Here is a 21874-nt window from a genome sequence, read left to right as displayed (position 1 = left end):
ATAGATGCTCTAGGTGGTACTATCAATGCATCCATTAGCCATGCTGAGAGTTGTGACTTCTGTATACTGGTAGAAGCGGGCCGCTTGTGCCATGGGCCACTTGATCACATCCCGCTGAGCTCTCCATTGTGGAGGGGCTCGAAAGATAATGCTCAAGTGTGGGACCTCGGCACCAGCCCACCACTTAATGTCCATCATGTAGCCAGGCCACTGTTGTGCAAAAAGTGCTAGTCCTTCTTCTCCCATCCACTGGGAGATGTGGTTGTCCACGTGACTCTTCAAACCCTCCTGTATTTGTGTCGTCATCCAATCCCCTGATTGAGAGGATTGAAAGAAAGCGTAGATTGATCCTTCTGGTGGTTCTAGTAGATGGACCTTGCCCCTCCTGGACTTACGAACCACGAAGATCCCTACCTCTAGAGGTAGTGGGAACTCTCCCGCTCCGCGACTCTGAGGTAGGACCATGGGCCACTGCGGAAGAACTCTTGTGGCAACAGTTGTGCCTGCCTCGGGAAAGTGTGATGGGCGGCATGGGTAGATGAGCTGATGGCTGTGGGAGGGGGAGAACTCCTGTTGGGAGGAGGATGTGGGCGTGAGTGGCTCATCACCTCTTGTGGGAGGATGGGGGGGGGGGGGGGTGGGTCTGGGGGGGATCACCTGAACCGGGGATGGATCGAGGGGGAGGGATGTGCGCGACAGGGGAGGTGATGGTGGGCGCAGAAGACTGAGGGATGGTGGGGGGGTCAGAGGTGCGTGGCGGGTGTGGGGGGGGGACTGGTGGCCCTGATAGGGGGCGGGGGGTTGTGGGCCTGGGTCAGTGGGGGGGGGGGTGGGTGTGGGGGCTTTGGAATCTCAGGTGGATTAGCTTGTGGCGCGGGTGCTGGATGTGGGGGGGTGAGGTCTGGCCGGGTGGGGTGGGTAGGGTGGGGGGGCTGCGGAGTGCTCTATCGAGGGGGCGTTGCTCGCCCTCCTGCTCCCTGCTGTCAAGGCTGTATTGGAGGAGTTGGCTGTGGCTCCCCCTGCCGTCTCCCTCTTTGTCGTCTCTGGACCCGTGTGAAGCCGTCAGCGTCCATCTGCGGGCCTATCGGCGAAGCTGCCTTGACTCCGAAGCGCGTACAATCTGCTGCTTGATGCCCAAAGTCATGGCAGCGCAAGCACTGCCCTGGTTGCCCGGTCACAGTGACCTGATGCCTAAAGGAGTGACCTCCTGCCTCAATCTCCAAGAACTTGGGTATACTCTTTATGTCTTTCACGGCCACTTGTACCTTGGGGACTGCTGCAGCTGTCACTGCATCCGTGAAGGAGGCATGAAGAACTGTGTCGAAGAGCCTTCCAAAGTCCTTCACTAACCGGCGGACCGTGGTACTCCGGGGAAAAGTAAGGTGACTGGGTGTCTGAGAAATCTGCTATGGAGCTCAAATGATTCCACTATGAAGCCGCTGTACCAGGGAACCATGTGAATGATCCCCTTTGTGGAGACATAGGGCGAGCTCTCCACTAACTCATGAGGTGCGTCCACAAAAGTGAGACGAAGCATGAATATCCCTCGGCCCATGAGAACTGCCTCCATGATCTGCGCTATGCCAATGCGCAATGTAGAGTGAAGCCAATCTCGGAGCTGGGCCTTGGATGGAGAGTGTTCTATTACTTCACCAAAAATCGTTGTTTCTTTAAGCTCCAGCTTTGTGGTACGAACGGCGAAGAGCTGTTCCTCAGAGATGACAATGCACAAGGTGTTTGACTGGGGGGCACTCACAGAATGCACCTGTGTCTGACTAGGGGTTTCCATTGCACAACCCTGTTGAGGACCTACCGATCCTGCTAGTGTGCTGCGGAAAGGGGGGAGGTGTTGCTACAAGTGGAGGGAGCAACAATCTGGGGGGGGGGTAAAACGAGAGGAGAAGGATTTGATCCGGGGGGGGGGGATAAACGAGAGGAGAAGGATTTGATCGGGGGGGGGGGGGGGGGTTTGCAGAGTAGGGGGGAGCTGATGAGCACTGGCGAGAGAGGCGTGGGCATAATGCACCTATTGTGAAGCAGCGCAGGCGGAGGGAAAGGGACAATTGGGTGGCGGGAGGAGGGGACGGATGTTGCAGAAGGCGGGATATGGGTGAGCGTGATGGAGGGGGGGTAGAGGGGATGTTTGCGCATGAGGGGGGAGCTTACGAGAGCTGGCCCGAAGGGGTGGGCGCAGGGCGTCTTCTGTGAAGCGGCGTAGGGTGGAGGGAGAGAAACGGCCGGTGGCGGGAGGAGGAGGGGACGAATGTTGAGGAAGGTTGTCACAAGACTGTGACAACTATTACCTTTTTTGCTGATTTCTTTACTACATATTTTATTTGGTTTTTCTTTTTGGAAGGATTCCTTTTGAAATCTAAACGCCTGAGTTGCATGGCTAGTATGTGAAACGGACAGGAATGTCTAGTGAGTCAAGACTGGACAGTTAAGGTCCAGTACAAGTCTGGAAGAGACTGATGGCACTGTAGATTGACAAGCCTGGAAGAGACTTGTGAAAGTGTATATGGACAAGTGTGTTGAAGAACTAGCCTGGAAGAGACTAGTTCAAAGTGAAGATGGTCAAATCTCTAAGAGATTAATCCATGTGTGGTCATTAGTGGAAATTCACTTTCAGTTGAACTACATTACAAATTTGATGTAGCCATAGTCTGCAAAGATGGTCAGAAGACTAGTGGGGATGCAATGGAAGCAACTCCTAAAATTTAGGGAGTTACTATTTTTGGACCTCAGAATTTGTTCGCTTCATTATCTTCGTTTTTGTATGAGGATCAATCCTTTGGTCTTTGCCGAGGTCAACTTCAGCACCGAGCATGGAGAATTTTAGACCGGAAGGGTGGAACGGAAAATAACCTCCAGTGCTGCCACTTGGCACAAATTGGTGCACTTACCTCTTTAAAGAGGGGCTGGTGTGCAGTTTTTGGGTGGAAGGGGCTCATTTTGTGAAGGGGGAGAAGGATTGCTGGAGATGGAGAGCTCTTGAGAGCTGGTCTACCCTGTCTATGATGCACAGAGGGCTGAGCTTGCTTCCTACTCTCTCTCTCTCCCTGATAGTATGGTTATGTTGCAGAATCAAGGGCCTTTCTTCTGATTCAGGTACAACTGTGTGGAATATGCTGTTTTTGCATGAGGCAAGAGCCTCCTTTCTCCAAGAACAGGAGCAGTTGTATGCTGTCCCAGCAGGGACAGGTGAGGGTGGTAATTTCACAAAGTAAGTGTCTGAAACAACACTGAATCAGTACGGTTTTTGACTGTTCAGAGGTTATTTCAGAGCCCAATTGATGTCAGAATCAAGGGGCACTTGGCACAGATGATGCAGGACAGTGCAGGGAACAATATGAGCTGAGAACAGGTGTCAGAACAGGTCTGAACCAGTAATTATAGTAAAAAACAGTACAGGGAACAGTATGAGTTGTAAACAGGTTTCAGAACAGGTCAGAACCAGTAATTACAGCAGGATGAAATGGTCAATTCTGCACTCCAACCAGAAGATTCAGACTTGGGCACAGTTTCCCCTCATGGTCAATTCTGCACTCCAACTAGAAGATTCACACTTGGGCAGAGTTTCCCCTCATGGTCGGCTTGTTTTGGGTCAGTAATTGTACTGTTATGCTGCCAAATTTCACCCAAAATAGGTGAAAGACAGCCCATTGTACTCTCTCTCTTTTTAAAAATAAAGAAATACAGCAAGGGGCGCCTAACTTAGGGGCCAACAGGGTGTCTGTGTGGCAACAGGAGCATTTTAGCTTCCTGTTTTTCTTCTTGATTTTGTGTCTTTAAGTCCAGGTAAAGTGGACGACTGTAAATTGGGTGAAAGCATTTATGTATTTTGGTTGTACACTACCGCCGTTTCCAGTGAACAAGCCGGTTACATGGTTCCGTTGTCGTGACTGAATCACTTTTTCCTTAAAGAGTGGGCCAGGGTTTGTTTGGGTGTAAGACATAGAATTGTGCATTATGGCTGATAGAAAGGAAGACACGAGAGGGGAAGCGTCTACATCACAGGAGATCCCTGTTGTTCATGAGGTGGGAGAGTCTTCTAGACCTCCACAATTTGTTACTCCTGCTGTTATGGTTGAGCCACAAGTTCTTACGGCTTCTTCTATGGATGAAGACACTTTCAAGACTCAGTTAGTTGCTGCTATGAGCATGTTTACTCAAGTGATGCAGAATCCAAGGTTTTTGGCATTTTTGCAGCCTTCCCTTCCTTTATAGCAGGTTGGGCAATCTGCAATGATTTCGGATCCAGTAGAGGTCCAGGATAAGGGTAAGCATGCTGCAGATTCAGTGGAAACACCAAGGCAACTTGCGGAGTCAATGGAGACTCCAAGATTGGTTCCGACTGTCCAGGAACAGGTAGCGGAAACGCTAGTTACACAGGCATTGCCAGTTCAGCCTGCCACTTTACAACAGCCAAATGTTGGCCTAAATGAACAGAGAAATAGTTTTCTGGCTTTACCACAGGTTTTCCCACCGACCTCTGTACATCCTCGGTACTTTGGAGGTGGATCTGTATTTCAGAGTATGGCTGGTTATGCGCCTGGAAACCAAATTTATGTACCAGGAATAGTGTTTGGGGGTACACAGGGTTTTATACCAAACCCCATGTATGGCAATATAGGCATGCAGCCTGGATTTCAGAGTGTTCAGGGCAGTTTTGGCATGCCATAGGGAACTTTTGGTATGGCTGGTTATCAAAATTAGCAAGCAAGTATTGTGTCTACAGGCCCTGTAGTCAGTGGTCCGGCAACTCCCATGCCACATGTTAGTGTTCCTATGTTTTAGGCATATCCTATGGATCCTTTGATGGCTCTTGAGAAGCCGAAGCCATACGAGGAAGGTGGTGCAGCCGTACAGTTTGACATCTTTCGAGGATTTGAAGATAGGACTAAGGTTCTCACTTTTTTACAGCAATTTAATGCTGCATTTGCAGGGGGGAACTTTACAGAGCCCTCTAAGGTTCGAAAAGCTGCCACTTTTCTTAAGGACAATGCTAGTCAGTGGTGGAGTACACTGTTGATGCAAGGAGAGGCTCCTGCCACTTGGACTTACTTTAAGCAAGTATTTGCTTCTGCTTGGTTGACCAATGAATTCGAGATTGATGTTATGTCAGCTTGGCACAATTTGGATGCATCTAAATGCAAGGATCTGGAAGATTATAACATGACATTTTGGGAGGCTTTGCTTCTAGTCACTTCTTACAGGGTTGTGCCATTGACCGAGCAGATAGAGAAATATTGCTGTGGGCTGCCCAAGGAACTTCGGAATTATTGTACAAAGACAAAGGTCACCACTTTGACTCAGTTAATTGAGAATGCCACTACAGGAAATGCATTATTGTTGGGACAGTCAAGTGGTTTTGGCGGCAGCATTAAACAAGACAAATCTGAAATTTTTTTAGCAAAGAAGCCATTTGGTAAACAAGTTTATCAGAATTCTCAAAGCACCGGTAAATCTTGGCAGTTCAAGAAGAAGCCAGCCAAGTTCTTTGGACAGCAGCCAAAGGACCAGAAGAAACTTTTTGTGCGCAAGTCTCTTGAAGAGAGAAAGGCTTTAATGGCTGAGAGGAAGTGCTTTATGAGTAGACTGGTCATATTGCGTCTAACTGTCCGGACAAGAATAAGAGATTAGCTGATGATGATTAAGAGGACAGGAAAGGAAAGAAGCCCAAAACTTCAGCAGGTTTAGAGCCAGATATGCTGGGAGACAAGCCACACTCGGATGCTAATGAGCTCTGCAGAGTTTAGGGTAAAGTTAGGGATCAACATGTACTCATTTTCTTTGATCCAGGAGCTAAGGCAAACTTTATCTCACCAGAGTTGGCTTCTACTTTGGGCATTAGAGCAGATGAGATGGGCTACACAGCAGAGGCAGGGTTGGCATGTCCTGGCCACTAAGAGTCTGTGACACCCATTCTTGGAAAGCTGCCTCTTCATGTACAGTCTTATGTTGATGCAGAAGAATTTTATATCATGCCACTTGAAGGCTGTGATGTCTTGTTGGGAATGCCATGGATGTTCACAAAGCATGGTGTGTTGGATGCCTTTAACAAGACATTGACTTTGGAACATAGGGGAAAGACTCGTGTGCTTGATGTGAAGCTTAAAGGAGAGTCTGTACCTGTTGTATCGGCTTCTGCCATTACATCTGTAATAAAGAATCATCTTTCTGCGTACTTGATTTTTGCACGTGATGTCAAGGATAATGATGAGTCAAATTTCTGTATGTTAAATAGAGATAGGTCTGCTTTTTTGTCTCAGTTTAGTGATTGTTTTCTGACTCATTACTATCACAGTTGCCACCAGAGAGGTCTGAGGATCATGCAATAGATTTGGTGCCAGGCAGTACGCCACCAAATAGACCTCCGTATAGGGTTTGGTGCAGCCCAACAGAAAGAGATATTGAGCTAGGTGAATGAGCTCTTAGAAAAAGGGTTGATTCAGCCAAGTTCATCCCCTTTTTGCTCACCAGTGCTTTTAGTGCAAAAGAAGGATGGCTCTTGGCGCATGTGCATAGATTATCGAGCGTTGAACAAGAGTACCATCAGGAACAGGTTCCCCATTCCAAGAATTGACGACATCCTTGACCGTTTGGAAGGAGCGTCAATTTTCAGCAGGATAGATTTGAAGAGTGGATACCATTAGATCAGGATTAAGCAAGAGGATGTGCATAAGACTGCATTTAGGACCACGTTTGGTCTCTATGAGTTCTTGGTAATGCCATTTGGACTTACTAATGCTCCTGCTACATTTAATCGAATGATGGACATGATTTTTCGTCCATACAGGCAGTTTGTTGGTACATTCTTTGATGACATGATTGTCTTTTCAAAGAATGAACAGGAGCATAGAGAATACTTGAAAGCAGTCTTTGATGAGCTTTGCAGTAATAGGTTGCTTATCAATGGCAAGAAGAGTGAGTTCTTTTTGGAAGAAATCCAATTTTTGGGGCACATAGTGTCAAAGGATGGTGTCCGAATGGATCCTGCTAAGGTTGAAGCAATTAGAACATGGCCAGATTTGAAGACTGTCCATGATGTTAGAAGCTTCTTGGGTTTGTGTTCTTACTACAAGAGGTTCATTCGCAATTTTGCAGAGATTGCTTCACCTTTACATGCTTTACAGAAGAAAGGAGTCTCTTTCCAGTGGACACAGAAAGAGATTTCAGCTTTTAATCTTCTTAAAGAAAATATGACTTCTAGTCTAGTGATCATTCTGCCAGATCTTAGGAAGTCATTTGTTGTCCAATGTGATGCCTGTGGCAATAGTATTAGTGCAGTGTTAATGCAAGATGGTCGGGTAGTGGCTTATGAAAGCAGAATCTTGCGAGGGCCAGAGAAGACTATGCAGGTCTATGAGAAAGAATTGCTGGCCGTGATTCATGCGCTTTCTAGTTGGAAACACTACCTACTTGGGGAAGATTTTGTTGTCCAGACAGATCATGAGACATTGCGTTATTTCTTAACTTAGACTAAGCTGTCAGAAAAGCATATGCGTTGGGCAAACTTTTTGTCAATGTATTATTTTCAGATTGTGCATGTGGAAGGCAAAAAGAATGTTGTGGTTGATGCTTTGTTAAGGAAACCACAAATTTCAGCTGTGTCAATTCCTTATCATCATGAGCTTGATGATATGAAGGAACAGTATGCTGATGATGAAGATTTTGCAAGGATCTTTGATCAGCTTGTTAATGGACAACATCATGAGCATTATCTTCTCAAGGATGGTTTCATGTTGATGCATGGTAGACTATGTGTGACTATGCCATTGAGACGGAAAGTTACGACAGAGAGTCATTCTCCACCGTATGCAGGGCATCATGGTATTGATGCAACAGTCAAAGCAGTAGAGACATTCTTTTATTGGCCTACTTTGAGAAGAGACGTAGATGCTTTTGTGCGACAGTGTTTGATTTGCCAGAAAGTCAAGTTTGACAGGCAAAAAGCACCAGGGCTTTTACAGCCATTGCCTATTCCAGATAAACCATGGGAAAGCATAGCTATGGATTTTATCTTTGATCTTCCAAGGACACAGACAGGAAATGATGGGATATGGACTATTATTTGCAGGTTTAGCAAAGAGGTTCATTTCATTCCTGTGAGGAAGAAGATAAAACCAGATCAGATGGCACGTTTGTTTATGTGCAATGTCTTCAAGTATCATGGTATGCCATAGTCTATTGTCAGTGACCGTGATCCACGGATGACAAGTCTATTCTGGAGAGGCATATTTGAGAACATGGGCACAACGCTTAAGTTCTCATCATCATTTCATCCACAGACTGATGGATAGTCAGAAGAGGCAAATTCTACTGTCTTGGATCTGCTTAAGTGCTATGTGTCAGAGCATAAGTCAAAGTGGGAGCAGTATTTGCCTTTAGTCGAGTATGCATACAATAATATTGTGCATTCGTCAACAAGCAAAGCCCCTTTTGAAATTGTTGAAGGTGGTAAAAAGGTTCCTCCCATTTTGCATACAAAGGATAAGATCTTTCAGGCAGATCAGTATGTGCAGAGTATGGGTGAAATGTATCAGAAAGTTAAGCATGCCCTTGAAAGGACTCAGGCAAAGCAAAAGAAAGCTGCTGATCATCACCGTCGTGAATTGATATTTTCACTTGGTGATTGGGTATTGTTGCGGTTTGAAAAGGCACGTTTAAAGAAGCGGAAAGGCAAGGAAAGTCTTTTCACTAAGCTTAGTATGCGATACTATGGGCCTTTTCAAGTAACAGAGAAGATTAGTGATGTCAGCTATAGGCTGAAATTGCCTGACAATTGGAAGATTCATAATGCTTTCCATGTAAGTTTTCTTAGACCATATGTGGGTGATGTGCCAGAAGATATGCCAGCTGAGGAACAGCCCGAAGTCGAGGAACTTGATGAAATTCTTGTTCCAGAACAGGTATTGGCACACAAAGAAACGAAAGTGAAAGGCAAAGTTGCTAGAAGGTATTTGGTTAAGTTCAAGAACTATCCAGCTATAGATGCTAAGTGGATGGACGAAGGTGAACTTGCAGAGTCACCTAATGTGTTGGAACTTTACCTTGAAGCATTTTGCTTGCAACCTACCTTGACCCCTTGTATCTCTAAGCTGAAATAGATTGTCAAAGTGACAATTGCTTAAGAAAGAAATTATGTACAGAAACAAATTTTGTACAAGTTAACACTTATTGTGTCCATATGGTTTTCTCACTGCTAAAGAAGTAAGTATTGCTTGCAAGAATACAGTTTTTACTTCTATTGAATTGAATACATGTTGTAACAATGGTTACTTGATCGGGCATGTGTTCTGTGAATTGACTCGGTGGGGATATCATTTTGATGTACCGGCCACTAGATCTCTAGTCAGGGTGATGTGGAGTCATCAAATGAGAATCTGCCACTATGGGGATATCATTGTGGTGTAGCGGCCACTATATCTGGAAACAGTGATGTGGAGTTACATGATGATAGTCTGCCTTGTTTCACAGTTAGAACATACATGTGTTAACAGTGTGTTCAGTTCACAATGTTGATTGATAGCATGTATGTGTTATACATGTGTTGCCAAGTGTAAGTTCACTGGGTTAGCTGGAAGCATGCATGACATTCATGCAAACAAGGACGTTTGCGATTTCGAGAGGGAGGTATGTCACAAGACCGTGACAACTATTACCTTTTTTGCTGACTTCTTTATTACATATTTTATTTGGTTTTTCTTTTTGGAAGGATCCCTTTTGAAATCTAAACGCCTGAGTTGCATGGCCAGTATGTGAAACGGACAGGAATGTCTAGTGAGTCAAGACTGGACAGTTAAGGTCCAGTACAAGTCTGGAAGAGATTGATGGCACTGTAGATTGACAAGCCTGGAAGAGACTTGTGAAAGTGTATATGGACAAGTGTGTTGAAGAACTAGCCTGGAAGAGACTAGTTCAAAGTGAAGATGGTCAAATCTCTAAGAGATTAGTCCATGTGGGGTTATCAGTGGAAATTCACTTTCAATTGAGCTACATTACAAATTTGGATGTAGCCATAGTCTGCAAAGATGGTCAGAAGACTAGTGGGGATGCAATGGAAGCAACTCCTAAAATTTAGGGAGTTACTATTTTTGGACCTCAGAATCTATTTGCATCATTATCTTCGTTTTTGTAGGAGGATCAATCCTCTGGTGTATGTCGAGGTCAAATTCTGCACCGAGCATGGAGAATTTTAGACCGGATGGCTAGAACGGGAAATAACCTCCAGTGCTGCCACTTGGCACAAATTGGTGCACTTACCTCTTTAAAGAGGGGTTGGCGTGCAGTTTTTGGGTGGAAGGGGCTCATTTTGTGAAGGGGGAGAAGGATTGCTGGAGATGGAGAGCTCTTGAGAGCTGGTCTACCCTGTATATGATGCACAGAGGGCTGAGCTTGCTTCCTACTCTCTCTCTCTCCCTGACAGTATGGTTATGTTGCAGAATCAAGGGCCTTTCTTCTGATTCAGGTACAACTGTGTGGAATATGCTGTTTTTGCATGAGGCAAGAGCCTCCTTTCTCCAGGAACAGGAGCAGTTGTATGCTGTCCCAGCAGGGACAGGTGAGGGTGGTAATCTCACAAAGTAAGTGTCTGAAACAGCACTGAATCAGTATGGTTTTTGACTGTTCAGAGGTTATTTCAGAGCCCAATTGATGTCAGAATCAAGGGGCACTTGGCACAGACGATGCAGGACATTGCAAGGAACAATATGAGCTGAGAACAGGTGTCAGAACAGGTCTGAACCAGTAATTACAGTGGGCTGAACAGTACAGGGAACAGTATGAGTTGTAAACAGGTTTCAGAACAGGTCAGAACCAGTAATTACAGCAGGCTGAAATGGTCAATTTTGCACTCCAACCAGAAGATTCAGACTTGGGCAGAGTTTCCCCTCCTGGTGGGCTTGTTTTGGGTCAGTAATTGTACTGTTATGCTGCCAAATTTCACCTAGAATAGGTGAAAGACAGCCCATTGTACTCTCTCTCTTTTTAAAAATAAAGAAATACCGCAAGGGGCGCCTAACTTAGGGGCCAACAAGGTGTCTGTGTGGCAACAATAGCATTTTAGCTTCCTATTTTTCTTCTTGATTTTGTGTCTTTAAGTCCAGGTAAAGTGGATGATTGTAAATTGGGTGAAAGCATTTATGTATTTTGGCTGTACACTACCGCCCTTTCTAGTGAACAGGCCGGTTACAAAGGCTTGGGGGGGACTTGGGTGAGAGCGATGGAAGCGTTGGGTGGGCACGATGGCAACGGAGGCGTGACGCGGGGTCACGTTTATGACGCGACGGACAGGAGCCATTTTTTTAAAATGAAAATTATTAGAATGGCTAGCAAGAGACTGATACATGCATAGCAGCCAAAGACAATGAAATTGCTGAGCTAAGATCCTGGCTAGATGCTTGCAAGAAAGACATAGCAGCATATAAGGAAAAACTTGATATACAGAAGTCATCACCAGTGGCACTTGAATCAGAAAAAGAGATGGAATGCCTTAAGAAGTCCATGCATGCATGGGTTGATGTAGTTGAAGGGGCAAGAAAAGATGGAAGAATGGAGAAATGAAAAGGCAGCTATGATGATGGAAATTCAACAACTAGGAGAAGAGATTGCAACATTGAACAACACTGGGCAAGAAGAAGGGGAGATTGAAAAAGACACCATTACTGCCATCAAAGAAGAAATGAGCAAAGCAATGGATGTCAAGCTTGAGGCAATACAACAAGGATGGACCGAGGTTGTCAAGAAGATCAGGATGGAGGTGTTAAAGGAACATCATAAAGAAAGGGGTACACATCATCAATACCACCCTTGAAGAGGAGAAAACGTGGCAAGCAAGGAAACTCAATGTACGGGTGAATGGTATCCCCATGAAAGAAGATTGAATGCCCAAAGAAGATGGTAAAAACCTATGCATATGCTTGGCATACAAAGATGGAGACCTGCTCCCCTTCAAAGCTTAGAGAGTGAAGAAGGAACCACAAATGTATACACTCGTACTCGGGCTTTGAGATGAGACAACAAAGATGGATTTCATGAAGAAAAAGACGGTACTTCATAGCTTCTAAGGGGATCCCATTCACCTAGATGTAATTTCACTAGGATGCACGTAGAACATAGGCATGCAAATATGGACTGTAAGGGGATCTTATTTGCCAAGATGATGATTTGACCAAGATGCAGGTAGAAGTCAAATAGGGATAGGCAGCCGATGAGATGGATATCTTAGAGATATGCATGAGTGTGGAATTCTAATGGTGCACTTTGGATACATCCAGGGAGGATGGAGGTAATGATAGACCACAACTTGATTATCATTACAGAGACACACCACAGCCTTGAGAGAGGGGTGCCTAGAGTGTAGGGGCATGTCTGGGAATTTGCATATAGGAGGTGCATGAGGCACCAAGGTACCACCCAAGGATCAAGAGTAGCAGTATTGATTAGACAGGAGTTGTAGGACAACGTTAACATCATGGCATGGGATTCCGAGGCATGATACATGTGGCTCAAAGTGGAGATCTCAGGAGATTAGATGTTATACATTGTCCTCTAGTACTTCCCCCCTTAATATGCCATTGGGGAGTCGCAATAGCAAGAGGGAGGGAGATGGATGAGCAGATGGAGAGTCAGTCCCCCTTCATAGATCTATCAGAGGAGATCTTAAATTACTCTGGGCTAGGTGAGATTCTCTTAGTGTGGGATTATAATGCCAAGACATAGAGCAGGCAATGTGACATGACTTTGAGGATCCAGGACTACTACAGATGATGGATATTGAGGAAGCCAAACATGAACCGAGTATCATCTGACATTGGTGGAGATTGCACTTGATATGCTGAATAGCTCTATACCAAGAATTTGTAAAACACGATAAAGATATGGCCCGGATCACAGGCATACACTTGCTTCCGGCCCACTGGCTTCAACACAGAGGACCATGTGCTAGGTTCCATTAAGATGATGGAGTTAATTAGATCCTTCTCTGTCCCCCCTTGCTGGATGGGAGTGAATCACACTTACTTGTCCTATTTCCTACTTCCACACTCCAACCACTACCTACACACAGTCCGCTACCTTCTATTTCATGCGTGAGATATCCTATATATATAGCCACCATGTATATGTACTTCGAGGATCCTTGCACATGGAGGTGGCTATTTGATACATTAGTCTCACTAGCCATGCTGTGTGGTGTATTGGTTTGAATAGCTAGCTTGGCTACATATCTATGGACATAGGTTGTGAGACCAGAGGTCATGATGCTCTTAGGGATGATTCGCTAGTAAGCCATCAATACCACATGATATCAATACCCTTGCTTGCTATGCATCTGGACAGACGATCTAGGAGAGCATTAGAGCTTGTGACAGTTGTCAGAACTACCTTACACTTGGTTTCATGTGGTTTTTTTGTATTTAATAGAACTACCTTACATGTAGTTTTGCAGTACATTACAAGCCATTAGGAGCTCCTCAAAGTTGTGAGGACTACCTTACTGATAGTTTCTATGTTCCACAGAACCATTTTATAGGTGGTTTTTGGTATTCCATAGAACTACCTTACTTGTAGTTTCTAATGCATTACATGTAGTTCTAGAGTGTGTGACTGCAATCATAGTACTTTTTATACATGAAAAATAGCTTCATAAATACAAGTTCCTTGTGCCTCATTTGAGCAATCCCTCATGTCATTGTATGCTAGTTCATTTTGAGTTGTTTGAACTTACTTCCATATATTTATTTTCCTAGAGTCATGGGCTTCCTAGCATCAGCCTAGGTGGGATACGAGACTTCATGGTATGCACAGGTTGAGCAGTGGCTCATAGGATATGGGATTGGCTTGTACCATCTCCCCCCTTCTAGTAGGACCTTGACTTCCCCTCCATACACCTCTCCCACTCAAAGAGGAACTTGGCCATGTGACGGGATCTCTGTTAGCTACACATACAACACACATGAATCTCACCTGAGAAGGGCCTTCCCACGAAGATGTCCTACTACAGAGGTCACTTGATGAGGACCACAGTAGGTGGTTTGATTGCGAGAGTTGGATACTTGGATGTCTACATGCCACATCAGATGTGGGCAGCCATTGGTCAGCTCAGCGTTACATCTGATTAGCTTGAGATTGAGGTAGGGAGATCAGCTCATATTCCTCAAGTCGAGCAGATATGTAGACTGTTTCGGGAGGAGATGGATAGTGAGGAGCACTACATATGTATATACAGAGTCTACAGTATGGTGCGGGCCAGATACGCCATACTCTTCAGGGAGGACATCTCCTTTCTTTGAGTCATGGATTCACCAGCCAGTGTTGCTTAAATCAGTTCCCAGTTGAGATATTAAGACACTCTGCACATTATTACTATAGGATGGTAATACACAAAGGGGAGGCATGCAGTCATAATTCACTGATTTCTTTCAGACAATGACCATGCACACAGTACTCAAACAGGGAGGGATGACGGTCCAGGGGGCCAAGCAGATTAGAGTAGCACATTGACCATGGAGACAGAGGTACCAGACAGTGTTACACCATAGAGAGATGAAGGAGATTCACCAACGCTATGACAAATACCGGGCAGAGCTGGGAGATCAAATCGTATTGCCCCTCTTTTATCTCCTTAGGGATGTATGACATACTCTACCCATTCATTTCGATGAGGTGGAGCTAGTGATTATTGTATCTTCATACCCGGCTACAGAGCTAGAGGTATGCAACTACATATATCCCCCCATTATCCCTCTATTGTATCCCCCATATCATCTCCTGTATACCACTTTTGTCTCTATATCACCATCACCCATCATGGGGTGACACTGAACAACTTCTAGGATCCTGTTGTTTTGACTTCAGTGTCTAAATTTTTGTGTGGAGGCCATATGAGAGCCAAAGAAATTGGCGAGTAATTATGTGACTAATTTAGTATGTATTAAGAGGACACCGGGACTTTTCAAATAGGGATGGATCTCTTTTCTAGAGGGACATTCTTCTCAAGGGGATATCCTTCTCAGGATGATTATTATTTATGGCAAAGACAGGGTCTTCACCTTCATTGTGCAGGAGGATGGCGTGCTCTAGAGTGAGGATCGGGATTTACTGGGTATGCAGGATGCTCCTGTTGAAGGATTAGAATGGTTGCTCAACGTGGTAGAAGATGGTACGTAGATCCTTATTTAGTTACTTGTGTGATGGAGGGGAGACATTGTGCTTATAAAAGGAGACCCTTTAATGGACCAGTGAGTGAGGAGGGCCTCTTGATGTCTCTGGTTTGGGCTATCCTACTATGCTAGGAAGAAGAATTTGGATGAATATGATCACAATGACTCAAATAGCCTTTCAACATGGGCATAGATAGATGCCGGCTAGGAAGATTCCCCTTTTCATTTGGCTCTTGGAGAGCTCTTAGCTTGCTCTTTCAAAGTATACACAGCATCATGATAATGACATGGGGAGCTATAGCCTTGATCATACATAGACGTCTACCTTTTGGTTATGAAGATATTTTAAGAGGGCTCTTAGTTTTTATTACTCAGAAGCATTTGAGAGTCATCCCTACATGACCTTCTTAGAGGCAGAGCTGGGAGCTGATTGGTAGCATCATAGCTTGCTACAACTAGTTAACAAGATACAATGATGCATTGAGCAATATGATATATTTGATAGCATAAATTCACTTGAAGATTTGGATGAAGGCTATTGACACTTTGATGGAGATGCGAGAGTATTCAAGGAGACTTGGACCAGACGAGGAGTGATGGATTTCTTGCTACTTGGGATAAGGGCTCCTCCTTTCACATGGAAGGTCGTACAATTTGGCATTACATGACACTAGATGGATTTTTACACAAGCATTGTATGAGACTCTCTCTCCTATGAGAAGATATCCTTGAGATTGCTACTTTGGATGCTATACTATGATGTTCCACAACTTGATCTATCATGGTGCTTTGGGCTTCACTTGAAATTTCTCTATACTAAATTTCTTTGGGAACAGGAATCTTTAATCCCTGGGGTTTTACAAAAGTATAAAAGCAAAATAGCTACACTTTGATAAACCTCCTTTAAAATGAGCACTTGATTTATGGAACTAATTTAGAAGGGAGTATTCCTTAGAGGATTGCAACTAGAGGTTCGGAATTTTGTGGAATTGAGAAGATCAACAACTCTGCATGCTGCGGTGGAATTGTGGAAGGAGCTAGACCATATGATGAGGTAGAGGCTAGATTAGCCATGAATCAAGGAAGAGGAGTCTTGCCTCCCTCAGTGCTAGGGCCAATTTATCGGCCTATTCTCATCCCAAGGACTGTATTCTACCCTTATCCACCGATGCATATTTCTGCACTGTTCTATGTTCTTTGAATTCTAAATGTTTAGAACCACTTTTGGGTGGCTCTGCACCACTTTTGAGTGGTGTCATTGCACCTCAAAAGCATTTTATTTCTTTTAACCACTTTGAAGTGATACAACACTACTTTTCATGGTGCAACATTAATTCTAAATGGTGCTGCACCTCTTAAAAGCTATATCACTACACTTTTGAGTACTTTTAGTGACTCAGAACTAATTTTTGGTGTTGTAGAGCCACTTTTAGTGGTTCAGCACAATTTTAAGATGGTGCAACACTATAAGCTGTTAAACTAGATGTTGCAAAGTCAAGAATTAGTTTTAGGCTTTAAAGTTGGGTAAGTTTTACAAAGATATGGTCCATTGAACGATGCAAAATCACTTTTCAATGACTCAACACCACTTTTTAGTGATGCAAAATCACTTTTTAGTGGTCTAACACAAATCCTGGATGGTGCAGCAATATTAGTTGTTAGAAGAGTGCCCCAGTCTGGTGCTTATGTTTTGTAATGTGGGTTCTATGAACAATGACTTGTAGGGCGGAATTTTAAATATAAGTGTGGAAACACCTTTTTAGTATGTGTCACCATCTCAATATACTTTTTCTTTTCAAAGAGAAAATAACTCCACTAAAGGGAATCCTCGGAACAAAATATCCTATGGTAAAATTCAAAGTGCAAAGCAGCCCTATAAGGGACTTGCATATGTAACAAGGAGAAGCCTATTAGAAAGCTTGAATGAATAACTATTCAAGAGGTCTATAATGCTAGACCATGTCGGTCTGGGAAGGAAGAAATTGCCAAAATACCATGTCCTGAGACGAGCATCTCTCCTTATAGTCTCCAAACTGTCTTGTATCCTCTCCCATCTCGCGCAGAGAGTGTGCACAATCTCTGTCCAAAACTTGGAGAGAGTCTGCAGTAGATATGTCCAGAAACTCAGTCTGGTTACATCTGGCTGTCCATATGTACTAAGCAATAATGCTAGCTATGATCATTTCAACATACTTTAGATGCGCCAAATAAGGTCAAGCTAGTTACTGTGCACCTTGGCTTATAAGATTTGGACCTTGTCTCTTGTAATGCTTTCTTAATCCAATGAAACATGGTTGTGTTCCCCGCCCTTTGAGAGTCACTATTGTTGAGTGATTCCTCTCTCCTGTTTCCTGGCAGCTAGATATGTTGAAAGTTCATACGTTTACTTACTTGTATGAAGGTTGGTAGGTTTTAGAAGAGGTAGAGGACAAAGAGCAAGCAACAAATTCATGTAACTCCAAAAGTTGGTAGATTGGAATTTTAGCAAGCATGAGTTATTATTTCAATCCTCTTAGAGATGGAGGGACAACATAGCAAAGGGTTAGGATCATGTGACATCACGAGAGGGGTGGTTTGTAGATCCCATCCCATTACCAAATTTGCTTTGATGAGTGCTAATCTTTTGTTATTCCCCTCCAAAGACTCCAAGGAAACCCAAGAGTGTGGTTCTGGGATGATCCCTTTTTTTGACTAGATACATTTTGCATGCCTTTTATCTGTCGCTTTGGTGTTTTGGGGGATTGCATTAGTCCTTGTGGTCTTTAAGTCCAATTTCAAGACCAACAGCTGCTGCTGCTTTCACAGCTTTAAACAGTAATTCTAAGGATAAGCAATACATTTGAGGATGATTTCCACTCCTTGTGTGAATGTGGCAATACAGGTTTTAGCACTAGATTGTACTAGTTCTTGTAGTCTAGAGGTCCAATTTCAAGCTCAGCAGCAGTAGCCGCTTTCACAAGTTTAAGCAATAGTTCTTAGGATTAATAATGCATTCAAGGACGATTTGCAGTCCTTGTGTGGATGTGGCAACTCTGCTACATGGCAAACTTTCTGATTTGCAAGTGACAAGTTTTAATTCAGAGCATATTCTTACAGAGTACTTGGAAATTGCTTCCAGGATGATAAGCATGAACAAATGGTTGTTCCACAGATCTCACTGCACTGGTACACAGGTTTCAGTACTATGTTGCATCAGTTCCTGTAGCCTTTAAACTGAATTTCAAGCTCAGAAGCAGCAGCACGTCACACAGTTTTGACCGATAGGTCTTAGAGTATGCAATGCATTTTAGGATGAATGACAGCAATAGATTGCACTAGTTCTTGTACTTTTTAAGTGCAATTTCATGCTCAGCATCGGCAGCCACTCTCATAGTTTTAAGCAATAGTTCTTAGGCTAAACAATGCATTCACAGAGTACTTGGTCACTGTTTTTCTGGTGATAAGCAGATAATCCTTCCACAATCTCGCTCACTAGCCATAATGAATTCCCTCCATTCATCTCAAAAATATTACATTTACTATCGAGTAGGCAATTGAGAAATCACAAAAAATGCAAAAGGCAACTGTGAAAAGTATAGGACTTGGGAAGTACATCATAAAGGACAGTGAGTTCTCAAATTTTGAGAAAGCTAGGCTGTAGAAACAAAAAGGGAAGGAGAATCCAGTTGTCGAACTCTCCAAGTGATATTCCTGGCCTTCTAGAGCTGAACAGAAGGTCAATGAACTTTGTATATACAACGTTGCTGGCATATTCTTGATGCTTGTCATGCGATTTACTGGAGACTTTTCAAGTCAATTTAGATTTGCTAGGGGTTGCTCTGCTAGAAGATCCCTTGAAACGGGATCAAACTATAGAGGCTTTGTTTAACTTCACAATTAGGGCAGGTTGTCTTCCACAAGGAAGAAATGCTACATTTGATGAAACTTTACAATAACCCTGTAATTTTGCAGTGCTCACTCTGTTCTTGGTTGCATAAAGATTTGGCGTCATGCAGAGACTTAGAGTTCTCACATTTAGGCTTTCCCTTTGTTCATGAGATTTTGGATCGTTGGTTTCAAACTGGGTTGATAGTCACTTGGTGAGAGGGGGCATGGTCCTGTTTACACAAGCCCTGGTATATGAGTGAGTACGATCTAGGGCTATCAAAGTTTCCAGACCCTTGAAAATAGTATCCCCAATTCAGAGTTCTTCCAGAGAAATTGATACACTAGCCAAAGACGGGATATGGCAGCAGGATAGGTTCTTAGCATGTTTGGAAGGCAAATTGAGGTGTGTATTGAGTGGGAGAGAGGTCTCCAGCTGCTGAACGTGTTCAGCTAGAAGAATAAGAACAAACATTGGTTGGGGAGTTCTTGAGATTCTATCATTATGCAAATACACGTCTTATTCAATCAAGAAAGGAGCTGGTAATTGTGGGTCTTTTGGAGAGATTGAGGATTGTCGCAAGGGGAGCACTATGACAGATAGAAGCCGAACAGCAGTTCATGAGCTGATGTCAAAGAATTACAGGTACATATTGCCATATAAGTAGAACGGATCCAACCCTTTTCAACAGATGATATGTAATAGACATCAGTCATATTGGGGCTCTTCATGATTGGTACTCTGATGTGCAAAGAGGTTATCCTGCATTGGGGAAGGACACTGCGTAGGATACCTCCGGAGCCTACACACTCAAGGTTCTCTATAGGGATCACCATGGAGCAGCCTGCCCTCCATGGACCCTTAACAACAGAACAAAAACCTGGTTCTGGAGGCATGTGGAACTGGTACATTTTCTAGTCCTGACTAGCATAGAAGGCAGCTACACATCCAGAAAAGATGAACTTGAGACCTTTTGGGGACAGGCGAAGGAAACCCAGCTAGGGATACTCACAAGATTTTCTTTTTTTCTGTGTTTCGTATGTCTTTAAGTGATGGATCTCATTCTCATCTTATGAAGATTTCAAGCTGAGTTTCATTACCTTGTATTTGCTGTGTGTTGGTTCTTGAACAAAAATACAGTACTTGTATGTTGAAAACAGGAAAAATAGAGCAAGGTACATATGATGAATGCAAGGAGGTCTTTTCTGCATGGCTAGCAGAGGTTTCCATTTTTGTTGCTTTTGACAACTCTTATCTTCTATTAAGCTCTATAAGAGTTCTGGTTTCTGTACCTCCAACATCAAACTTGTATACCAATCCAATTCGTTTTTCATGCATCTAGGCTTCGAAAGCTCTACAAGAGAGAGGCATGACTGGTGATAAACCTGCAAAGCTTGAGAGTACAAGTCAAGTTTCTCCGGGCCACCCACACTCAGGTGGTTGCCAAAAAACACATCTCATGGAATGTTTAGCACATACTTTACTGTAAAAATGTAATGACAGTCTCTCTGAAAGTTCTCTTTATCAGTTTCATCACAGTTCCAGAAGCTCAAAAGAAAACTTGAGGCCGGGTATAGACATAGTCAAGCTCATACTCAGATGCACAAGCTTTCCAAGGGCAAAAGCAATTCCACAGAAGGTCAAACTTTTAAAAGTGCGGAAAAGGTTGACCAGATTTCTAATGCTGAGAATGCCCCAAAGCACCAGCAGCAGCAGGAGGTCAGAGGTGATGGCCCCCGTCACACAAAGCTGATTGTTGCATTGTGTGTGATGGCTATAATTCTTTTCATCCAGGTAATTTTTCCTGATACTTGCTCACTTTTAGATTCGTTACGGAAACTTTCAGTAATGCACACCATTGTGAAATAAAAATGAAGAAAAACAATTCACTTTACTGTGCAAGTGCAACCATTTAATTTTGTGGCTTTAATCATGGTGACATGGTTGTTTAGGAACTGCCTGACACTGTAACTCAGGACGCTTCATGTAATTCTAATTGTGCTTGATGAGAAAAATACATGTTTTACTTGGAGACATTACTGAAGCTTTTCTTGTGCACCATACTCTTCACCATGTGTATTGGCCACACTCTAATCCTAGTGCTTTTAAGAAGGAACTTTCATCCCAAAAAAGCAACAGCTCTATGTAGATGTAGGCACACTTATCCTGGGGGGCATTTTCTACACAGGTTGCTGCCTTAGTGGGAGATTGGTTTGCTTTTCAGGAGTTACTTTAGGAGTTCAGACGCAGAGTCTAGAGCACCCCAGGGGCGCCAGAGCTATGATTCAGATTGTGACAGAGGGAGTAACTGCTGACTGGAGGACAGATACAGTCACTTCTGCCTTTAGCTAGAGGACTTGGATTAGAAAGGTTCACAGCATGTTCTAGAGAAAGGATCAGTGTAGTGGCACACTGTGAGAGAAAGTGGTACATTGACCTGGACTGAGCCACCTGTTTCTTAGATGCATGGAGACACTGGGCTTATCAGAAGAGGTCCCTTTAGAGATTACAGTGGGCTCCAGGAGAGTAGGTGTGGAGGGATCAATTTGTCAATAAGCCATGTGATGTGTCTGTCTTGGGCTACACTATTAGGCTGGGGAGGAGGATTCAAATCAGCAGGATGAGAGCACGACCGGGAGCCACTTCCCATAGACATAGATAGGGCATTTTAGACAAATTTTCATCAAACTTTGAGGAGGCTACATGACAACTTTAGGCCTAGGAAGATACCCCTATTCTAATAGTTATTAGCTCACAAGAGCTTAGCAGTTGGTACATGGCAGACCTAATGGCATGTGCGAGATGTGGTGAGCAAGGGGAGACACACTAACACTTACCTATGGGA

At 43.8% G+C, this 21874-nt stretch overlaps 2 protein-coding genes across 5 annotated transcripts in view; both read left to right on the top strand.

The window, feature by feature from the left end:
- The window catches only part of LOC148036058 (protein VASCULAR ASSOCIATED DEATH 1, chloroplastic-like), a 266535-nt gene that overhangs the window by 154879 nt on the left and 89782 nt on the right, over window positions 1-21874 (top strand). For 3 of the 4 annotated variants that reach the window (XM_087678065.1, XM_087678063.1, XM_087678066.1), the window contains exons 15-17: window positions 20190-20251; window positions 20372-20465; window positions 20558-20823. In XM_087678065.1, the coding sequence (XP_087534191.1) occupies window positions 20190-20251; window positions 20372-20465; window positions 20558-20823 (422 nt within the window). Of the gene's footprint in view, window positions 1-20169; window positions 20252-20371; window positions 20466-20557; window positions 20824-21874 lie in introns of all 4 variants that reach the window. The other variant, XM_087678064.1, reaches the window with a different exon arrangement.
- Window positions 8439-9110, top strand: LOC148036059 (uncharacterized). The gene has a single exon (XM_087678800.1). The coding sequence runs from the start codon at window positions 8529-8531 to the stop codon at window positions 9108-9110; it is 582 nt and encodes a 193-aa protein (XP_087534926.1). The 5' UTR covers window positions 8439-8528.

Source organism: Lygodium microphyllum, chromosome 5 (genome assembly GCF_053477565.2).
Source record: "Lygodium microphyllum isolate KBCC chromosome 5, Lygodium_microphyllum_v1.1.10, whole genome shotgun sequence".
Lineage (NCBI taxonomy): Eukaryota > Viridiplantae > Streptophyta > Polypodiopsida > Schizaeales > Lygodiaceae > Lygodium > Lygodium microphyllum.
The sequence above is the reverse complement of the archived record's forward strand: the minus strand, read 5'-3'. Positions and strand labels throughout refer to the sequence as shown.

Bases quoted from the DNA above. Each gene is read 5' to 3' on its own strand.
- LOC148036059 (XM_087678800.1), top strand. From the start codon at position 8,529: ATGGGTGAAATGTATCAGAAAGTTAAGCATGCCCTTGAAAGGACTCAG.